Source organism: Nesoenas mayeri (assembly GCF_963082525.1).
Source record: "Nesoenas mayeri genome assembly, chromosome: 3".
NCBI classification, from domain to species: domain Eukaryota; kingdom Metazoa; phylum Chordata; class Aves; order Columbiformes; family Columbidae; genus Nesoenas; species Nesoenas mayeri.
In genome coordinates, this window is record NC_137544.1 from 26,902,964 (window position 1) to 26,919,562 (window position 16,599).

Sequence of the window (16,599 nt, forward strand, 5' to 3'; positions counted from 1 at the left end):
ATTTGGTAATCATCTTGGTTTGATTAGAAGCAGATGCTGATGATCTGCAGAAGTCTAAACGGACCCTTGGAGGAAAGCTTTTATTGCTTAACATTGACTTGTGAAATTGAAGTCAAACCAAACCGTGAACTGTACAGTCACTTATGCCCCCTTTAGTGCACTAGAGCACTATGATTCTTACTGAATAGCGCTCTGCGGTTCATCGTTTGAGTTAAATAGGACCTTTGGAGTCCACTGTGAGGTTGAATCCTTCTGTACTGGCTGCCGTACACGTTCTTCCTAGCTTGAAGTATATTGTCATCCTGCTTTGATAAAGTTACGTGCTTTGAATTAAGAAGTGCAAAAAAGGCGGCAGTAAAAATGAGATGATGAATAAAAGCATTCTTCCTCACAATCTAGCTGAAAACAACCAGATAACATTCAGAACACAGTTTGAATCCTGAGGCAGATGTTCTGCTCTAACCCTGGATTTCTAAAATAATAATAACTGGCAGCTGTACCAGAAAGGCAGTGGAGAACAGGTATCTCCTACACCATGTTCTTCAGCTTATGGCAGAAAAGGAGGGAAGGGAACCTGCACTGCTTGGGTGATAATGCGCTCTAGCACTGAGGGGTTGACCAGGTGACGCTTGACTGCCAACAATGGCTTGGAAATTATGAAAGAATAGCAATTCCTAACCTGATCTTTGTAGATCCTCAGTTCTTAGCAATTGGGAATTTTGGATTCCTGGAAGAAACTTAGTATAGACAAGGAGAATGATGTCAACAAATGCCCTCTATTTTTCTATAAATATTTTAGACATGCATTTGGGGCATAAGGGAAGAGGAAATTGGGAAATCAATAGTGTATTTTTAAAAAATTATATTCATATGTTATTCAAGAAGAAAATAAACTCTTTAGATATTCGAGGTGTTCTTTTGTAGTTTTTGGGGTTAAGAATGTTTTCAAAATGAATTTATTTTTCACATAGCAGTGAATGCAGTACCTTTGGAAATGTTTATATTGTTCCTTAGCACAGCAGCATAAAAGCTGACAAGATAGTTTGTGCAGGATGTAATTACACTGCAAGTAGAATTTACTAGCTGCTGTTTTGGACGTAAACTTCATAAAATGGTCTGTAAACACTGAAATACTCTTCCCTGCTAATCCCGTGATTGAATCTAGAGAAACATTTGTTAACAAGTTTCTGTAAAATGGAGTCTGATGTTGGCATCCTGATTTGTAAATGGAAGAAAACTTGTTGCTGTATTTCTCATCAGGATGTTCGGTGAGCTCTTCAGTCATGTGCAGCTCTAATATGTATGTGGTGACGTTTCTAGAATAATCTGCAGTATTTTTTTTTGTTCAGCTTTCCTTTTCGTGGATGAAGGGAAATGTTTGTCAGGAATCTAGGCAACTGGACTCTGTGATTATGGCAACCATGAATTAGCTGCATAGTTGAGGAGGATCCATAAAATGTCCTTTCTGTGCCCGCTCCTGAGAAAAAGTCCAAATAACCTTTCAGTTGATGGATAAGAATACATAATAATTCCAAGTGCAGCCCGTTATATTTTCAGGGATGCCAGCAACTTGAACTTGAGCTAAAATAGTAAGTTGTATTACCATGGGAAATACACATTTTTTTTTCTTAATTCAGTTTGTGTCTAGCCAAAATGGAGTTGATATCTCTTGAGAAACATTGTAATCAGATTTGTGGGTCCATGGAATGTGGTGTTTGGTTTTTTTTTTTGAGGCTCTTCATGCTATAATTGGTAGTACAGCTGGGAATTATGTTCTTTCTTAATCAAGCTAATATTAATTAACCAGCTGAATACACTTTATGTTCTTAAATTTAATGGTGTCTAGGTTCTAGTTCTAGCTTAGTTTATACTGTGCTTTGTGGAGATGGAGAAGATTGACTAAGAAACAATTGTTTTGTCTCTTTGACACTTAAAATTGCAATACAGCACAGTATTGAGAGACCAATGCTATCTCTTTTTGGGAAGCGTGTTGCGCCATTTGAATGCCAGCTGATCAGTAACTAAAAGCAAGTTTTAAAAAGTTCACTTTCTAAGGGCACCAGTGACGTGTGTCTGTAAATACCTGAAGCTGAGTCTTGGAAAAGGACTCACGCATTGAGTTCTTGTTTCTTACTGGGAGACACAGAAACTACAAAATTAAGTAGCTGTGAATGTATAGTAGTATAATGTGTGCATGCATCTTTATCTCTTCATTAGAACAGAGTAGGGATGTCAAATTTATTTTGGAGTTTTTGGACTGCCTCAATGCCAGTGTTTGTTTAACCAAGCCTTACATATTAAATTATTCATATTTTAATCTAAATTTATGTGTCTTTGTGTTTCCAGGACAATTCTGTGATTAAAATCAATGAGTAAACTCCATATAGGAAGCAAGAAAACTAGAAATAATGCAACTCGCCCCAAATCCTTGCTTCCTTCCTTTCCTCTCATGCCTTCCCTTTTCATGTCTTGATTTTTCTCATTTGTTTAAGTCTCAAAAATGTACGATGAGGTGCTAAATTCTTTCAAGCTATGATATGTGATCCATTGTCACTGGAAAAGGAAGAGCCTTTTCCTGGTGTTACTGGTCTTTGCTTGTGCCTTGAATGCAGCATCTGTTGGCAACAAACAGGCAAAACTAGTGAATTGTTCTCTGTGAAGTAAAAAGTTGAATAAGTTCAGTGTGGAGGGTCAGATAAGCACCAGATGACACCCACAGAAGAATTCTGTTGTGGGTTTTTTTTAAGTCATTTGAGTATTACAGTATTTTATCTGGTGAACATCAAGTGCTGTCAAAAGTTAAGCAGTCTGTTTATCTGTCTAATTTTGATTAGAATGCTAAAAGCTGTATTTAATTGTCTAATTTTTAATGATTCCCAGAATGTGTTCTTGTAGGTGCTATTTTAGAGATGAAATTATTAAATGTACAACCTGTAGTGTTCTTGTTAAAAGAAAAAAAAAATCTTTTACAGCTTTCATGAACCAGGAAAAACTGGAATATATGTTTCATGATGCTCTGTATACAGAGGTACAGGCGTGACCTAACTGAAAGCTTGAGTCTGAGTTTAGACTATAAGGAGTTTTTTTCATTGCATTACATCTTCAATCAATTTCAGTACTTAAAAGGGGCCGATAAGATGGGGACAGGCTTTTTAGTGGGGCCTGTTGGGACAGGACAAGGAGTAATGATTTTGAACTAAAAGAAGGGAGATTCAGACTAGATACAAGGAAAAAAAATGTTACAATGAGGCACTGGCCCAGGTTGCCCAGAGAGCTGGTAGATGCCCCATCCCTGGAGACATTCAAGGCCAGGCTGGACGGGGCTCTGAGCAACCCGATCTGGTTGAAGATGTCCCTGCTCATGGCAGGAGAGCTGGACTAGATGAGCTTTGAAGATCCCTGCCAACACAAACTATTCTGTGATTTTATGTGAAAATAGTGAAATACTTAACGCCAATGTAAGGTTATTTTTAAAGTTCCAGTCTTTAGGGAAGGAAGTTTTATTTTTAAATGCATTCTGGAGTATTCTCCCAGCTTTCATGAGGGGCTGAGAATATCCTTGTTTCTTCTTCCTCTTTCTCCATTAGCTGAAAACATGAAGGCAATGGGAGTTTGGTGAGTGGCAGAGTGGCTGGAGAGCAGTCAGGCAGAAAGGGACCTGGGGGTACTAATTGACAGGAAGCTCAACATGAGCCATCAGTGTGCCCAGGTGGCCAAGAAGGCCAACGGTATCCTGTCCTGTATCAAAAATAGCATGGTCAGCAGGACAAGGGAAGTGATCCTTCCCCTGTACTCTACATTGGTGAGGCCGCACCTGGAGTATTGTGTTCAGTTCTGGGCCCCTCAGTTCAGGAAAGACATTGAAGTGCTGGAGCGGGTCCAGAGAAGAGCAACAAGACTGGTGAAGGGACTTGAGCACAAGACCTATGGGGAGAGGCTGAGGGAGCTGGGGTTGTTTAGTCTGGAGAAGAGGAGGCTCAGAGGTGACCTCATCACTCTCTATAACTACCTGAAGGGAAGTTATAGCCAGGTGGGGATTGGTCTCTTCTCCCAGGCAGTCAGCAATAGGACAAGGGGGCATGGGCTTAAACTCTGCCAGGGGAAATTTAGGCTGGATATTAGGAAGAAATTCTTTACAGAGAGAGTGGTCAGGCATTAGAACGGCTGCCCAGGGAGGTGGTGGACTCGCCGTCCCTGGAGGTTTTTAAAGTGAGGTTGGACATGGCACTTAGTGCCATGATCTAGTAAACAGACTAGAGTTGGACCAAGGGTTGGACTCGATGATCTCTGAGGTCTTTTCCAACCCAATCGATTCTGTGATTCTGTGATTCTGTGAAAAGGCAAGGAGTGAAGTGTTTGTAGGGCTGCTGAAGGTTTGCCTAACCTATAATATAACTGAGGCTGTAAAAAGTAAATGATTTAACAGCTTTGTAAGTATTGTTTATTTATATGATAAATATTGTTTTGCAATAATATTTGTGTTTATTTAAAAAATACAATTTATGATTAAACTGTATTTTCAGTAACACTGTCTGCAGTCTTTATCCAAATCGTTATTTATGGCACATTAACCTGTTTTTCTGGAGTTTCACTAGCATCACTTTTACCTCAACAGTGTTAAGTTTTTTGCTAGTGAGATGCAAGAAAATCTGAAATCACTGTCACTTAATATCTGTACAGGATTTACATGGTGGAATTGCTAATAAAGAAGGATCTAGACAGCTTGTGAAGTTAGAGTCAGGATAATTATTTTATGTGTATATATTAAAAGATAAAAACCCTTGAAATTAAATATAATACTGAATAAAATGGTTTTGTTGATGAAAATGACAGAATTGTTTTTCAAAAAACAAATAAACAAGGAATCCTTGCCTTTAGTTCTCATTCTCCCCCAGTATTGAAAACCTTTATATGAAACAGTCACTGGACTGTTTTAATGGCTTTCTGTAAAACAAACAAACAACAAAACAAACAACAACAAACAAAACTCAACAATGGAGATATCCTAGAAGAACTACTGCAATTGTAACCACTATAGCTGTACAATATGTTGTACTGTTTTTATTCAAAGGTAGTTTCACAGAGTTTGGAATGACATGGTGGACTGGGTTCTCTTAAGCAATTTCTACTGAGAAAGCATAAAACTGTTAAATTTGGAAAACAGAAGTGATTATTCTGGAATTAAAATTAGAACTTTGGTCTGTACAAGGTGAAAGGAAAGCTTGCAGGCTCATCTGCTGACTTAGATTTATACTTATTTAAACAGGAAATGTATCATCTGGAAGAAGTAGCTGGGTTTGGGTAGCACTGTGAAATTTTTATATAGTTCCAGGGTCTCACATTTGAAAAGCAGGAATCTTTCAAAGAATAACAAGAATAAGATGAGTGCCTTTTATAGAAAGTGTTTTCTCATATCATTTACTTGAATCCATGTAATGTTTTTGATACAACTGCTTTGTTAAAGAAAAACGTTTTCCTTAGAGGCTTTTTTTCCCTAAGCCTTAGATTTTAACATGCAGAAATAAAATGCCGCTGTGTATTTCCTCTGTCTTCAAAGTTACGTGCTTCTGCCTTGCTGGCAGCTTTGTTATTATTTTTTAAAGTTGATTTTCCTGAGAGAGTACTACAGATTACATCAAGATGCAGACAGGGTAACCATAAGCCTTCTAGACATTGCTGCCTTGGCCGTTTCATATGCATCCATCAAATCACTTTCATAGAGGGGATTTGCTGAGCTACTCCTCCAACTTTGAAATTAAAGAGTCCTACCCATGACTTCCAAGAAAAGCATTTTGTTTATTTTTTTTTTTCAGTTTTTCAACTGAGAAGAAGGAAAATAACTTTTATTTAAATGCCCATTTAACTGCATAGAAGTGTTAGTCAACAAATTAGATATTAGGCCCCACTCAGAGAAGAAACTAAACCGCTTATGCACATCCCTTTCCATGGAGAGGAAGGGTGAAGGGACACCGAGTGCCTCTTTGATCTTGTGTTTGGAGTCTGGGTATCTATTACATGGGATGGCCTTGGCTTGGGTCCTGGCTGGTCTCTAAAAACTCTCCTGACCATAGCCTTATATCACCTCTCTGTATTTCACAGGACACGTAGATGTAGAGCAGTGTCACACAATGTGTTATGCTTTCACATCGATGTCCATCTGTGTTTTGGGAAGATTTTCTGTGTTCCTGAATATTTAATCCCTTCCAGTCAGGGACTGCTTCTGTTATACTTCAGCAAGAATGTGGTGTGCAAATATTTGACTCTTGTTTCATGTAGTGTAAGTTATTAGGTGTGATTGCTGGATTATCAGCATGTATGATCTGTTTTGTCAGAGTGGATTATTTATGATTTAGATTTTTTTTTTTAAATTGATTATGTTTTCCAGGTTTTAAAGCCTCAGCTTAATCATGAGTTAAAGCAGAACAATTTGATTTCAAATTTCAATTTTGGTGTTTAATTATTTTCTGTTGTATAAAACTCCAAAATGATTTATTGGCTAGTAAAATCATTACCAGGTGCTAATTTTTAGTGTGGTTTTTCTGCTGTATTTGGCACGTTATTAGATAGTCAAAAAGCATAACATATATTTATGTATACACAGTATTTAAGTTTTTATATGAGGAAGTATAGCATTGTCCATGATTTTTCAAGCTAGAAATTTTGGCTTAGATACTTGGACATTGTTAAATCAGATCATTGCTGCTAAACTCACCTGTTTCAAGAACTGGGAAAGCGCTAACATTTAGAGAACAATAAGTATACCATTGTTCTTACTCCTGAAAAAAAGGTGAGAGAGATCAGTCTATGAATATGAGATTATATGTCTTGTTTTTTAAAGCCTGGTTTTAAAACTGAGCTGAAACTGAAGTTTTTGTCAACATTCTGACAGAGTTGCTTAAGTCCTTACTAACTGCCATTGAGTCATCGTGCTTTGTTCTAGTGCGTACAGTAAATCTAGATATGAGCAGAGATTGTCACAAGTTTTATTTTGAAGAGGTTGAGTTTTAAAAAGTCTATTTTATAGTTCTTGTGTTAATGTTTGGAATTATTATATTTAAAATCTGCACTACTGCTTCAGAAGGGAGGTTATTTAACACTATTCGCCACTAGTGTTTTGCTCGTTTCTGATTAGTTATTAGTGATCACTTGCTGAATATGTAATTCATTTTCCCTTGTCAACTAAAGTGTTGATATATTTACAGATTATTTAATCTTCTAGCTCATGTTAGTTAAAAAAAGCACCTTATTCTGAAGTATTTCAACAGTTCTAAAACAAACTCTTAATTTTAGATTAGTGAAGACCTGAAAAATGAATTGGCAAGTGAGCTGTCTACATCAACCCCTGGCTTCACTATGTCTAAAGTAAAAGAACAAATGTTCTATAAGGTAAGTAGAAACTGGTGAATTCCGCATATTTACATTCATTCTCTTTCAGTTAAACTTGGAGTTACTGTTTTTAAGTTTACATAATACTATTGCTAACCGTTAATCAAAGTATCTAAATTAACTGTGACTAACGAGAGTTCCTCTTCTTCACGTCAGTATAAGGGTAGAGAGAGGGACTGGGAGAACAAAGGGAGCTTTAAACTACCATTAATATCTCCTGTCCTCTTCTGATGTCCTTTGTTTTTTGCTACAAAACCAGTTTTAACGTTTCCCAGACAAATGATGTAACTTGTCTGGCTGACAGACTGTTCAGGATAGAGACACTGTCAAACATCTGTTGCTGAAACTAGGTTGGGGCTGATTATATTAATCTGAAATTCTTTTTGCAAGAGAGCAAGGGGAGAGAAAAGAAGTATCTAATGTAACCCACTGATTCTTCTCTGGAGCAAAGTTGTTTGGGTTCCAGATCTGCTTCCAAGACCTTTTATATATAGCTGATGTTAATTAAATATTTCAAGATGTCTGAAACAGAAGGCCAACAGAAGTCCATTTTCAAATATCAAATCAGTAAGGGATGCAAAGCTACATAATTGGGCTAATAATCATAGATGCAAGCTTTAAAGTAGCTTATTTTGCCTGGATGCCTGACTTCTAGAAGTAAACAATGCATTTGCACCAAAATAATGATCAGCTATTCCAAAGTCAACATTTAATTTCAAAATATTTATGTTTTGCCTGGGTAGAGCTTTGTTAAAAGATAGAGAATGACTTAAAGCTTTACTGGTCCATTTTGAATCTTAGCTTTGTAAACATTGTTACTGCATTATTTTGCTGTTTCACGGTGTGGGCTTTTCTTCTATTTCAGGTTGGACTTGCAGATGCTGTGGATCTATTTAGAGCCAGAAGAGTGTTCATTAAAGATGGTTTTGCATATGTGCCATTTAAGGACATTGTTGCGATCGTTTTGAATAACTATAGAGCAAAGTTATCTAAAGCATTGGCGGTAAGTTTGATAAAGTCTGATTTTTACAACTGCTGTTGCATTGTTTAGTGATGCTCCTGGACAATAACCTTTTGGATTTTTAACTTTATCTGCTTCCATCTTGGAGAATACCAGAAACCCTATCAAAAGTGCTGATATCACTAAGAGAAAAGTTCATTATGAGCAGAGAGTTCATTGATTTTTCACATGAAATTTAGTATGTGTTGTGCATTGTAAAGCAATTTGTCCTAGAGGATTTTAAAATTGTTTCCCACACAGACAGTGACATAACTTTTTATTCAAAATGTTGTCCTCATACAGACAGCTGGTTTTTTTTCTTCATACCATTCTTTTCTCACACATTTTGCAATTTTTTTTTTAAACAAATAAAATAGGGAGTTGTATCTTTTTTTCCTTTTGTTAGTGAGTTCTGAAATGAGGATAAATCAAAACATGTCAGGTAAAAATAGAAATCTTCATTGTATGAATGTCTGAGGTATCAAATCTAGTTAGGACACCTATGGTAAATACTCTATATGAATGTTCTTCTGTTAGTAATTTGGTGATCAATTTGGGAATTACTAGTTTTACAATATTAGACTCTTCACAGGGTTTAAAAGTGGGTGATCATGTATGTTGTTTAGCATTTGAGTCCTAGAAAATAACATATTGAAATAAATGAAGTCAGTTTTTTCTTTAAAATGTTTTCAAAGCCTTATGTTGCTATGTCACATTAATATCAAGGTTGACTATGAATGTTTAGTAAATAGTGTGAAGTAAAAATTAGTTCCTTTAAGACGCTGCCAGTATGCAAATTTTCTAATTAGTTAATTCTGAATATAACTGGAGACTGCGGTGACTGTAGTGAAAACCATGATACTCTCATGTGAACATTTCCATTAGAACTCTTTGATACAACTGCAACTAGAGACATCCTTATTTCAGTTGGTGCATAATGGAAGTTGATAGCACTTGTGTGGAATTTAAAAGCAGTGAATGTGTTCTATAGAAATGTGGCTAAGGACGTGGGTTGTCTGCATCTGCTTAAATACTTTTGAGAAGCTTCATGGACCTCTGGAACTTGCATGTTGTTTAAGTAGCTGAGTATACATCTGAAAAACAATAGGCTAGAACAGTAATGAGTAGGCCACTTGACTTGTCAGTCTGGGGAAAAATCTGCAGCTTTTTCTTACAAACATACGCTATCTTGTATATAATTCATTTAAACTAGCTTACTTTGTTAAAGCCAATAGTTGCTTTATAATAAAAAAGTACTTCTTTATGTTATCCTCTATAATCAAGATTTAGAAATTCTAACACTCTCATGAGCTTGGAAAACTATCTTCTTTAGAACTTCTAGGTTTTAAGTTAGTGCAGTATTTCAGGTTTGCCTTAGTTTTTAGTCTTAATACATAAATTTTGCTTATTGAAGTTCTGCATATTTTCATAGTAAGGAATAGAAGAAGATTTGTAATTTCTGTCCTATTTTAAAGCTCCTGATTGAAGTTGTGGGGTTTTGATTACTGATTTAGTCTGCAAAACCCCCTTTAATAAACTGTGCACAGTACACTGCTGAGAGATTATTAAATTGAGATTATTATTAAATTGAATCTTTTGAAAATGAAGATAAAAAATCCAGCATGTTCTGCAGAGGTCAATCTAATGTTATTCTCCTATACCAAACAGAGGCATAACTGGAGTGTGACACTTGGTAGTAGGATAATTAGTGTAGTTTTCACTGGAACAAAACTGTAAGAATCAATTACATTTCAGTGAAACTATAAGAATACACTTTTAGTGAAAGGATTGTATGTAAATGAAATGTAAAGATGGTAATGGTTGCTGTTCTGCAACTTATAAATTAGGAGGATAATCTTCGGTGAATTGCCTCTTATGACACAGTGACACACTTTCAGGATTGTTTGTGAAAAGTAGTTGTTGAAATACTATTTGGTCTAGGCTTAAGTTCTGCAGGTACAGCTGCTTTAGTATTGCTTGGTAATGCTTCTGCAGCACACAGATGTTTGTGTGTCTGCTGCAAAGGAGAAATCAATCAGGAAATGTTCTCAGCCTCAGGCACTGTGATAGTATAGAGGTCTTCATGACTTCGCACAGAAGTCGTGCATCATGACCAAACTTAATTAAGAAGTAATAGAGCCTTAAATGGCATCACTGATTTGTTATTTAATTTGTCTTTTAATGAATGTATTTGATAACATTACCACTTTGGTAAGCATTACTTATGTGTACTTTTGGGAGTATGTTTCATTGTTTTTGCAGCATCTGGCTATTTACGCTTCATTCTCAGCGGTTTCTAATGGGCAATCCTTGTTTTATTAGAATTGTAGAATTAAAGATCTTAATGGTGCGATAATCCAAAATAGGCATGAATGGTATTTCTAAAGAAGGGGTTTGTATCTTCACAGGGCCATAAAATTAGGCTAAATACTTGTACCTTCTCTGGGGTAGTTTGACTTTGGTCAGTACTTCTGGCTTTGACAGCCTGTTTTAAGCTTCTAAGGGGCAAAATATAATACCTGAGTATAGATAGCGGAAAGACGATCTTTCAGGCATGTAGTTTTGAGGAATTTTTCTCACAGCGCTCATTAGTGCTTCAATTCTTCACCGTTAAAGCAGCATAGTTTTTCAAGTGTGGGGTTATTGATTATTTGTGCTGTGATGCATCTTTTGCCTCCTGAATGTTGGTTGGTGCTACTCCAACCAGTCACATGCCCAGGTTTTTGGAAGGAGTAATCCCTGTTCTGCCTCTTCCAAGGTGTTCTGAAGCTGTTACGCTTCATGGGAGTGTGCTTGTGCCAGTGCTACTGTTCCTAGGCCTCCAAGGCGTGGAATAATTTGGGTGGTTGCCCAGCCTTGCTGCATTGCTCACTACATTGCAGGCTTGTGGTGCCACTGTCCTGCATTACAGGGTGATTCTAGTTGGGCTTATAGAGGAGCGATATAACGAGAGTGAATTGATGTGTTGATACTGAGCTTTGAGAGCACAGTAAATAATTAATAGTACTGACTTTTAAAAAAATGTTTTATGTTGACACTGGCACAAATTCAGTTTAATCAGACTTATGCTTTAATTGCTTACTAGTCAAGCCCAGAAAACAGTCATGTGTTTTGTTTCATCCTCTAAAAATAAATTTGACATCTCGACTATTTTGCTGTTCTTTGAGGCTCAATAGTAGGGGGAGTTAATACTATTCAAGCCTTCTTGGCAATTGCAAATGCAACTGGAGAAGTTCATTTTATGTGCAAAATCGATACTGCAAGGACCTTCTTTCTGTGTTGTCTGACCCATTCGACAATAAAAAAATTCCTTTGTGTCATTAATGATTATTAAACTGTAGAAATCATAGAATCACAGAATCACATTTTCTGTAGCTCATGTAAGTTGTAATATTAGCTCTACGATTGTTTTATAACTTAAAGCAAACTTTTATTAATTCAAATTACATTATATTTTATTCATAAGTGTTTCACGGTGTTTACGCTTATACACAAAACATTTCTGCAGTAATGCTATGCTGCGTTTTGGTAATTTCAGTTATAGCGATGTAGTGAACTTAGGCTGTGAAATTCTTGTTGGTTATTAGATCTCCTTTTTTGATTATAATAGTTTTAATTTTTGATTGCTTGAAATCAGGAGATTTGGGTTAGTGTGGTGGTTCAGACCCATCTCAGAGCTGTGTTCTACTCGGTACCACACAAATGAGGATTGCTTCGGAGAAATCTGAAATGGGACAAATGGGGGAAAGAGAGAAGATGCTGCCGGATCATTGGCTAGGACTTGCTTTTAGGAGCAGTGTCCTCAAATAACTGAGAAGATGACTTAATATGACGCTAGCAGTTGTGTGATTTGTTTGAACAGGAGCTTGCGTTGGGCAGCAGTCAGCTTCCACGGTTCTCGCCCTGTGTGGTCAACTGCAGCGGCTTTAGAGGTGGACAATGTCTCCTACCTGCCGAAAGTGTTGCAGTGTTCACTGTGAGCTTACCTGTGATGTCCAGTCCCCAGAAATTATGTAATTTCTGAAGATGCATTTAGGGTTTTTTAACTACTTCTCTTGTACGGGGACAGATTTTCAGGGCACCCGTGAGGGCCCCACGCTGGAGCGGGTGGAGAGTTCCTGAGGGAACCGCAGCCTGTGGGGAGCCCACGCTGAAGCAATGTTTGTTTTTCCTGAAGTTCTGCAGCCCATGGGGAGAGACTGTGCCAGAGCAGGGGAAATGCATGGATGGGTAGGACTGGCCATAATTGCCCCTGCCCTCTGCTCCCTGCGCTGTGCAGGGGAGAAGTGGAGGAGTCTGGAGTTGAAGGAGTAAAGTTCTGCTTGGGAGAGAGGGGAGGAAAGGCCTCATTTTGGTGTTTTTCTCTGTTTCTCACTACCTGAGTCTATTTTAATTGACAGTAAGTTGCATCAATTTTCCCCAAGTCGAGTCTGTTTTGCCTGCAGTGGTAATTGGTAAACAATCTCCTTGTCTCTATCACAACCCATGAGCCTTCTCATCCTGTTTCCCTGTTCTGTTGAGCAGGGGGAGTGGGTGAGCAGCTGGGCAGGAGTTTGGCCCTTAGGTTGTGGTGGTTTAACCTTGGCTATTCGTTGAATTTTTGGCCTTTATTGTGGATTTGAAGAGCTTATTTTACAAAGACTTGTACTTATGGTTGATAGCATAATTGAACTTTCCATTCATTGTCTAATGGTGTTTTTTCAGTAGATTTGTCATGCTTGTATTTAAGTCCAGCCCCTTTTCCCCCCATCTTGAGTTTAGCAATCGAGGTAATAACTTATCTGGTCTTTATATTATACCTTTACTGCAAAAAGTTGCTTTTGTGAAAATACTTTGTTAGAACATCATATTGGATCTGTCTGCAAATAACAATAGTAACTGAAAATAACACAAACTGGTACCATAAAGAATCAAGATTCCAGTGTTAATATGTATAATTATGATAGCATGTATTTCTTCTTAATCTAATGCCTACACTTTTTTACTTTGCAGTATGATCTTGCATAAACTGATAAAGTGTCTACAAATCAAATTGTTGGGATTTGAGGACTTAGCACAAAAGGAAGACCTGACTGGTGTTTTCTAATTTTTATGTATTTTTTTCTTTATTCCTTTCCCTATTTTGGATGTAATCTTCAAAATTGTTAGAAATGTGGTTTAAATTGCTTCTAGCTTTACTAATATTTGTAATGATTTCTCTTTTAAAATTAAATACTAGTCAAATATGCTGTTTTGGTTGATTTATGTTATATATTCAGAGAGCTTGCTAATTTGGGAAATGTATCAGTATACATGGCACCACCTGCAAAGCATTTTCTTCCTAGAACACCTGCTTTTTCAAGCAGTGAAGCAGAAGGCTTTAAGTAGTGGCATTAATGTTGAGAAACTATGATTGATGATGGTCTTGTCACTTGAAATTCATTTCAGGTGCTGTGTTCCCAGTGTTAACTTAAAGTAATTCACTGTAACATAAATGGATGATTTTTGTAATATGCGCATACAAGGTTAGTAAGGTAATAACTTTGGCAGTGCAGGGTAAAACTTGATTACGGTGACTTTGTCCTCTGAGTATCTCAGATGAAACTTTTTTGTGAGAGTTTTGCAGGGAAGCAGCTGGTCTTCATTGCTGAGCAGTGTTAGATTGTAAGGTCATTGTCCAAGGCACCGGTCTGCTGAGTAAAATGGTGCTATTTTAAGTGGGAGAAGTGAAATCAAGTGATTTTGAGTCTGTGTTTGCGTGTCAGAGAGGGCTCAAGCCTGTACGGGGAATGGTTACCTGCAAGACAAGGACACCCACTGGACTCTTTGTGGACCTTCTTTTTGCCATGACCCCTTAATTGTCCCATTGTTGGCTATTAGCATCTCTTGTGAGGGGCTTTGGGGGGCTCCCTCCCCCATTTCTTCATTACACTTTAAAGTGCCTGCCCTGCATTTGCTTTTCAAAGTGATTCCTTTCTTGCTCAACTCCCTTTCTAAAAGCTGTTTTGGAAGTAAAGGGGAGAGGAACTTGAAAACTCTGCAGTGTAGTCCTAAAAATCACAAACAGTGCAAGAGTAAAGGCACCTGCATTCACCATGATGATTTTTCATTATCCATATTTTTCATTGTCTGTAACCCTTGCTTCTCGTGATCCTTGGTTAGATGTTAAATTATGGCAAGCATGTTGGACATTTTTATAAATCTGCTCTACAGATATAAAAAAAATTGCACCTTGTTTGTAAATCAATATTTTATAGCACACCGTATACAGATATTCATAGGACTTGCTGTTGTGAGTAGCCACAATGAAATCAGTAGCAACGGGTACAGCAGTGTCAGATTAAGCATTCAAGGAAGAACTGGAGTCATGCAAGTTATTTTTAGACCTAAATTAAGCTATAATATATTAAGTTATGATTACAGTTTGAATTAACAATTTGGATTAACAGCAAAAAAGGCTGTGAAAAATATGGAAGGTAGAAGGATGGAAAGAGGATATGTTTAAAATATTTAATGCAAATTTATGGAGCAGACAAAAAGAAGTAGGTTGAATCACTAAAAATTGTGATGACTACCTTTCCAATTACATGATTTTTTAAAATATATTTCTCTGTGAAATACAGAGAATGGCTATCTCCTCAGTAAAGTTTTACTGTATGCTAAGCCAGTGAATGTACACCGTGTATGTGATGTTAACATGTTTTTGCCATTCCTACAAATGATAAAGATTGTCTGACTATTGGGGAAGAACTGAATCTTAAATCCTTTTTTCAATCAGAACGAAAAATGGGAAACAGATGTCAGTAGCTCAAAGTCAGATATGAAATACATTGAACTACTGATAGTCATATAAGGTGACACTTGGTTAATTAATGTATAGAATCTTTATAGAGGTTGGAGTACTTTCTTAAGCAGCAAGTGTAAGAATAAAGTATGTGCAAGTCTCATCCCAGAAATGCTTTTGTCAAGACATGTTTAAGAGAAATCCTGCCGTAAGACTAGTTAAAAAACCTTTATTGGTTTTATTTTATTGGTTACATAACTCAAGTGTTTTGAACTCTTAAGAAAAACTGCAGCAATATGCTTTTTAACTTATTGAGTATTTGTTTTGAAACTGGTTTAAATACAGATGAAGTGAGTATTTTTAGAGATGGTAGTCACTGTCCGTGTTGCTGCAGCTGATTTCTGGGTGGCCTCATTGTACGACTTTACTGCAGTTTCTCAAAGGGAAGTTCATCTGTTCCTGTGTTTCTTTTGCAATTAATTGCTAATCTGCATATTTATGCTAGAGAGGAAGTGAACTTTTTTTTTTTTTGGTAGTAAATGGAGACTTTGTCATATTTTTTTTTTTCTTGGTAATAAGAAGGCAGGGTATGTTTCAGAGGCAGTATAGTTGAACAGAATTTTTACAATAAAAACACACACGTGTCTTATGAATGTCACTGAAATCACTGCAGTGTTGTCTTCCTGAAATACTAGAAGCGTGACTTAATTAGGCTGTAAACACAGGGCTAGGGTGGTTAAACCTGGCTCTGGTATTGTGGCACACCCTGAGGAGTCCAACCTTGCATTGCTGTGAGAGATATACTATGTTGTATATTCGTATCCAGTTATCTCATGTGATCTTTTCAGCTTTAAGAAGGGTATAAATCAAAAGCTGGGTGGGCAACGTTACTGTGTTAGCTTCCTTAAGAGAGGCCTCCATGCTGCTGTGTTCCACGTTTACGGGTCTACCTTGATCTGTCAGTGTTTCAAGCCTGCTTGAACTTCTAAGCGCTCTAGTCCTGGAAGATGGCAGTAACTTTGTGTGGAGCACTTTGACATTGCTATAAACAGAAATTTTTTTATCTGAAGTGGCTTTCTTTTCTCTTGGGGTATGTGAGGAGGTGGTCTAGGAGCAATAACCTCTTAAATTAATAGGTATGTCTGTATGGCCTTACCTGGGCTGGTTCTTATTATTCCTTGGATCCTTTGTTACTGTGAAACAAAAAACCAAGAGAGGTCTTTTCTGTGGATTCTGCATGGGTTATGTACTTTTGATAGTGTGTCAATTTTAAGTATATACACAAATGTTTTTATAACCTCATCTGTCAGTTGATGCCTCATCTGTCTGAGGGAGGAGGCACAAAAGTACTGTGATGTAAATGTTTTGTAGTAGAAATGGATTTTGAAAGGCAGTGATGGATTTATTCAACATCCAAGGTCACAGGACAGTCTCCAGGCATAAGTGACAT

General features: G+C 37.1%; 1 protein-coding gene across 1 annotated transcript in view; it reads left to right on the top strand.

Moving 5' to 3' along the window:
- Positions 1-16,599, top strand: part of PRIM2 (DNA primase subunit 2) — a gene marked incomplete at its 5' end in the record, with an annotated part of 102,001 nt that overhangs the window by 17,624 nt on the left and 67,778 nt on the right. The window contains 2 exons of the mRNA XM_080342742.1: positions 7,291-7,386; positions 8,252-8,389. Of these exons, the coding sequence (XP_080198868.1) occupies positions 7,291-7,386; positions 8,252-8,389 (234 nt within the window). The remainder of the gene's footprint in view (positions 1-7,290; positions 7,387-8,251; positions 8,390-16,599) is intronic.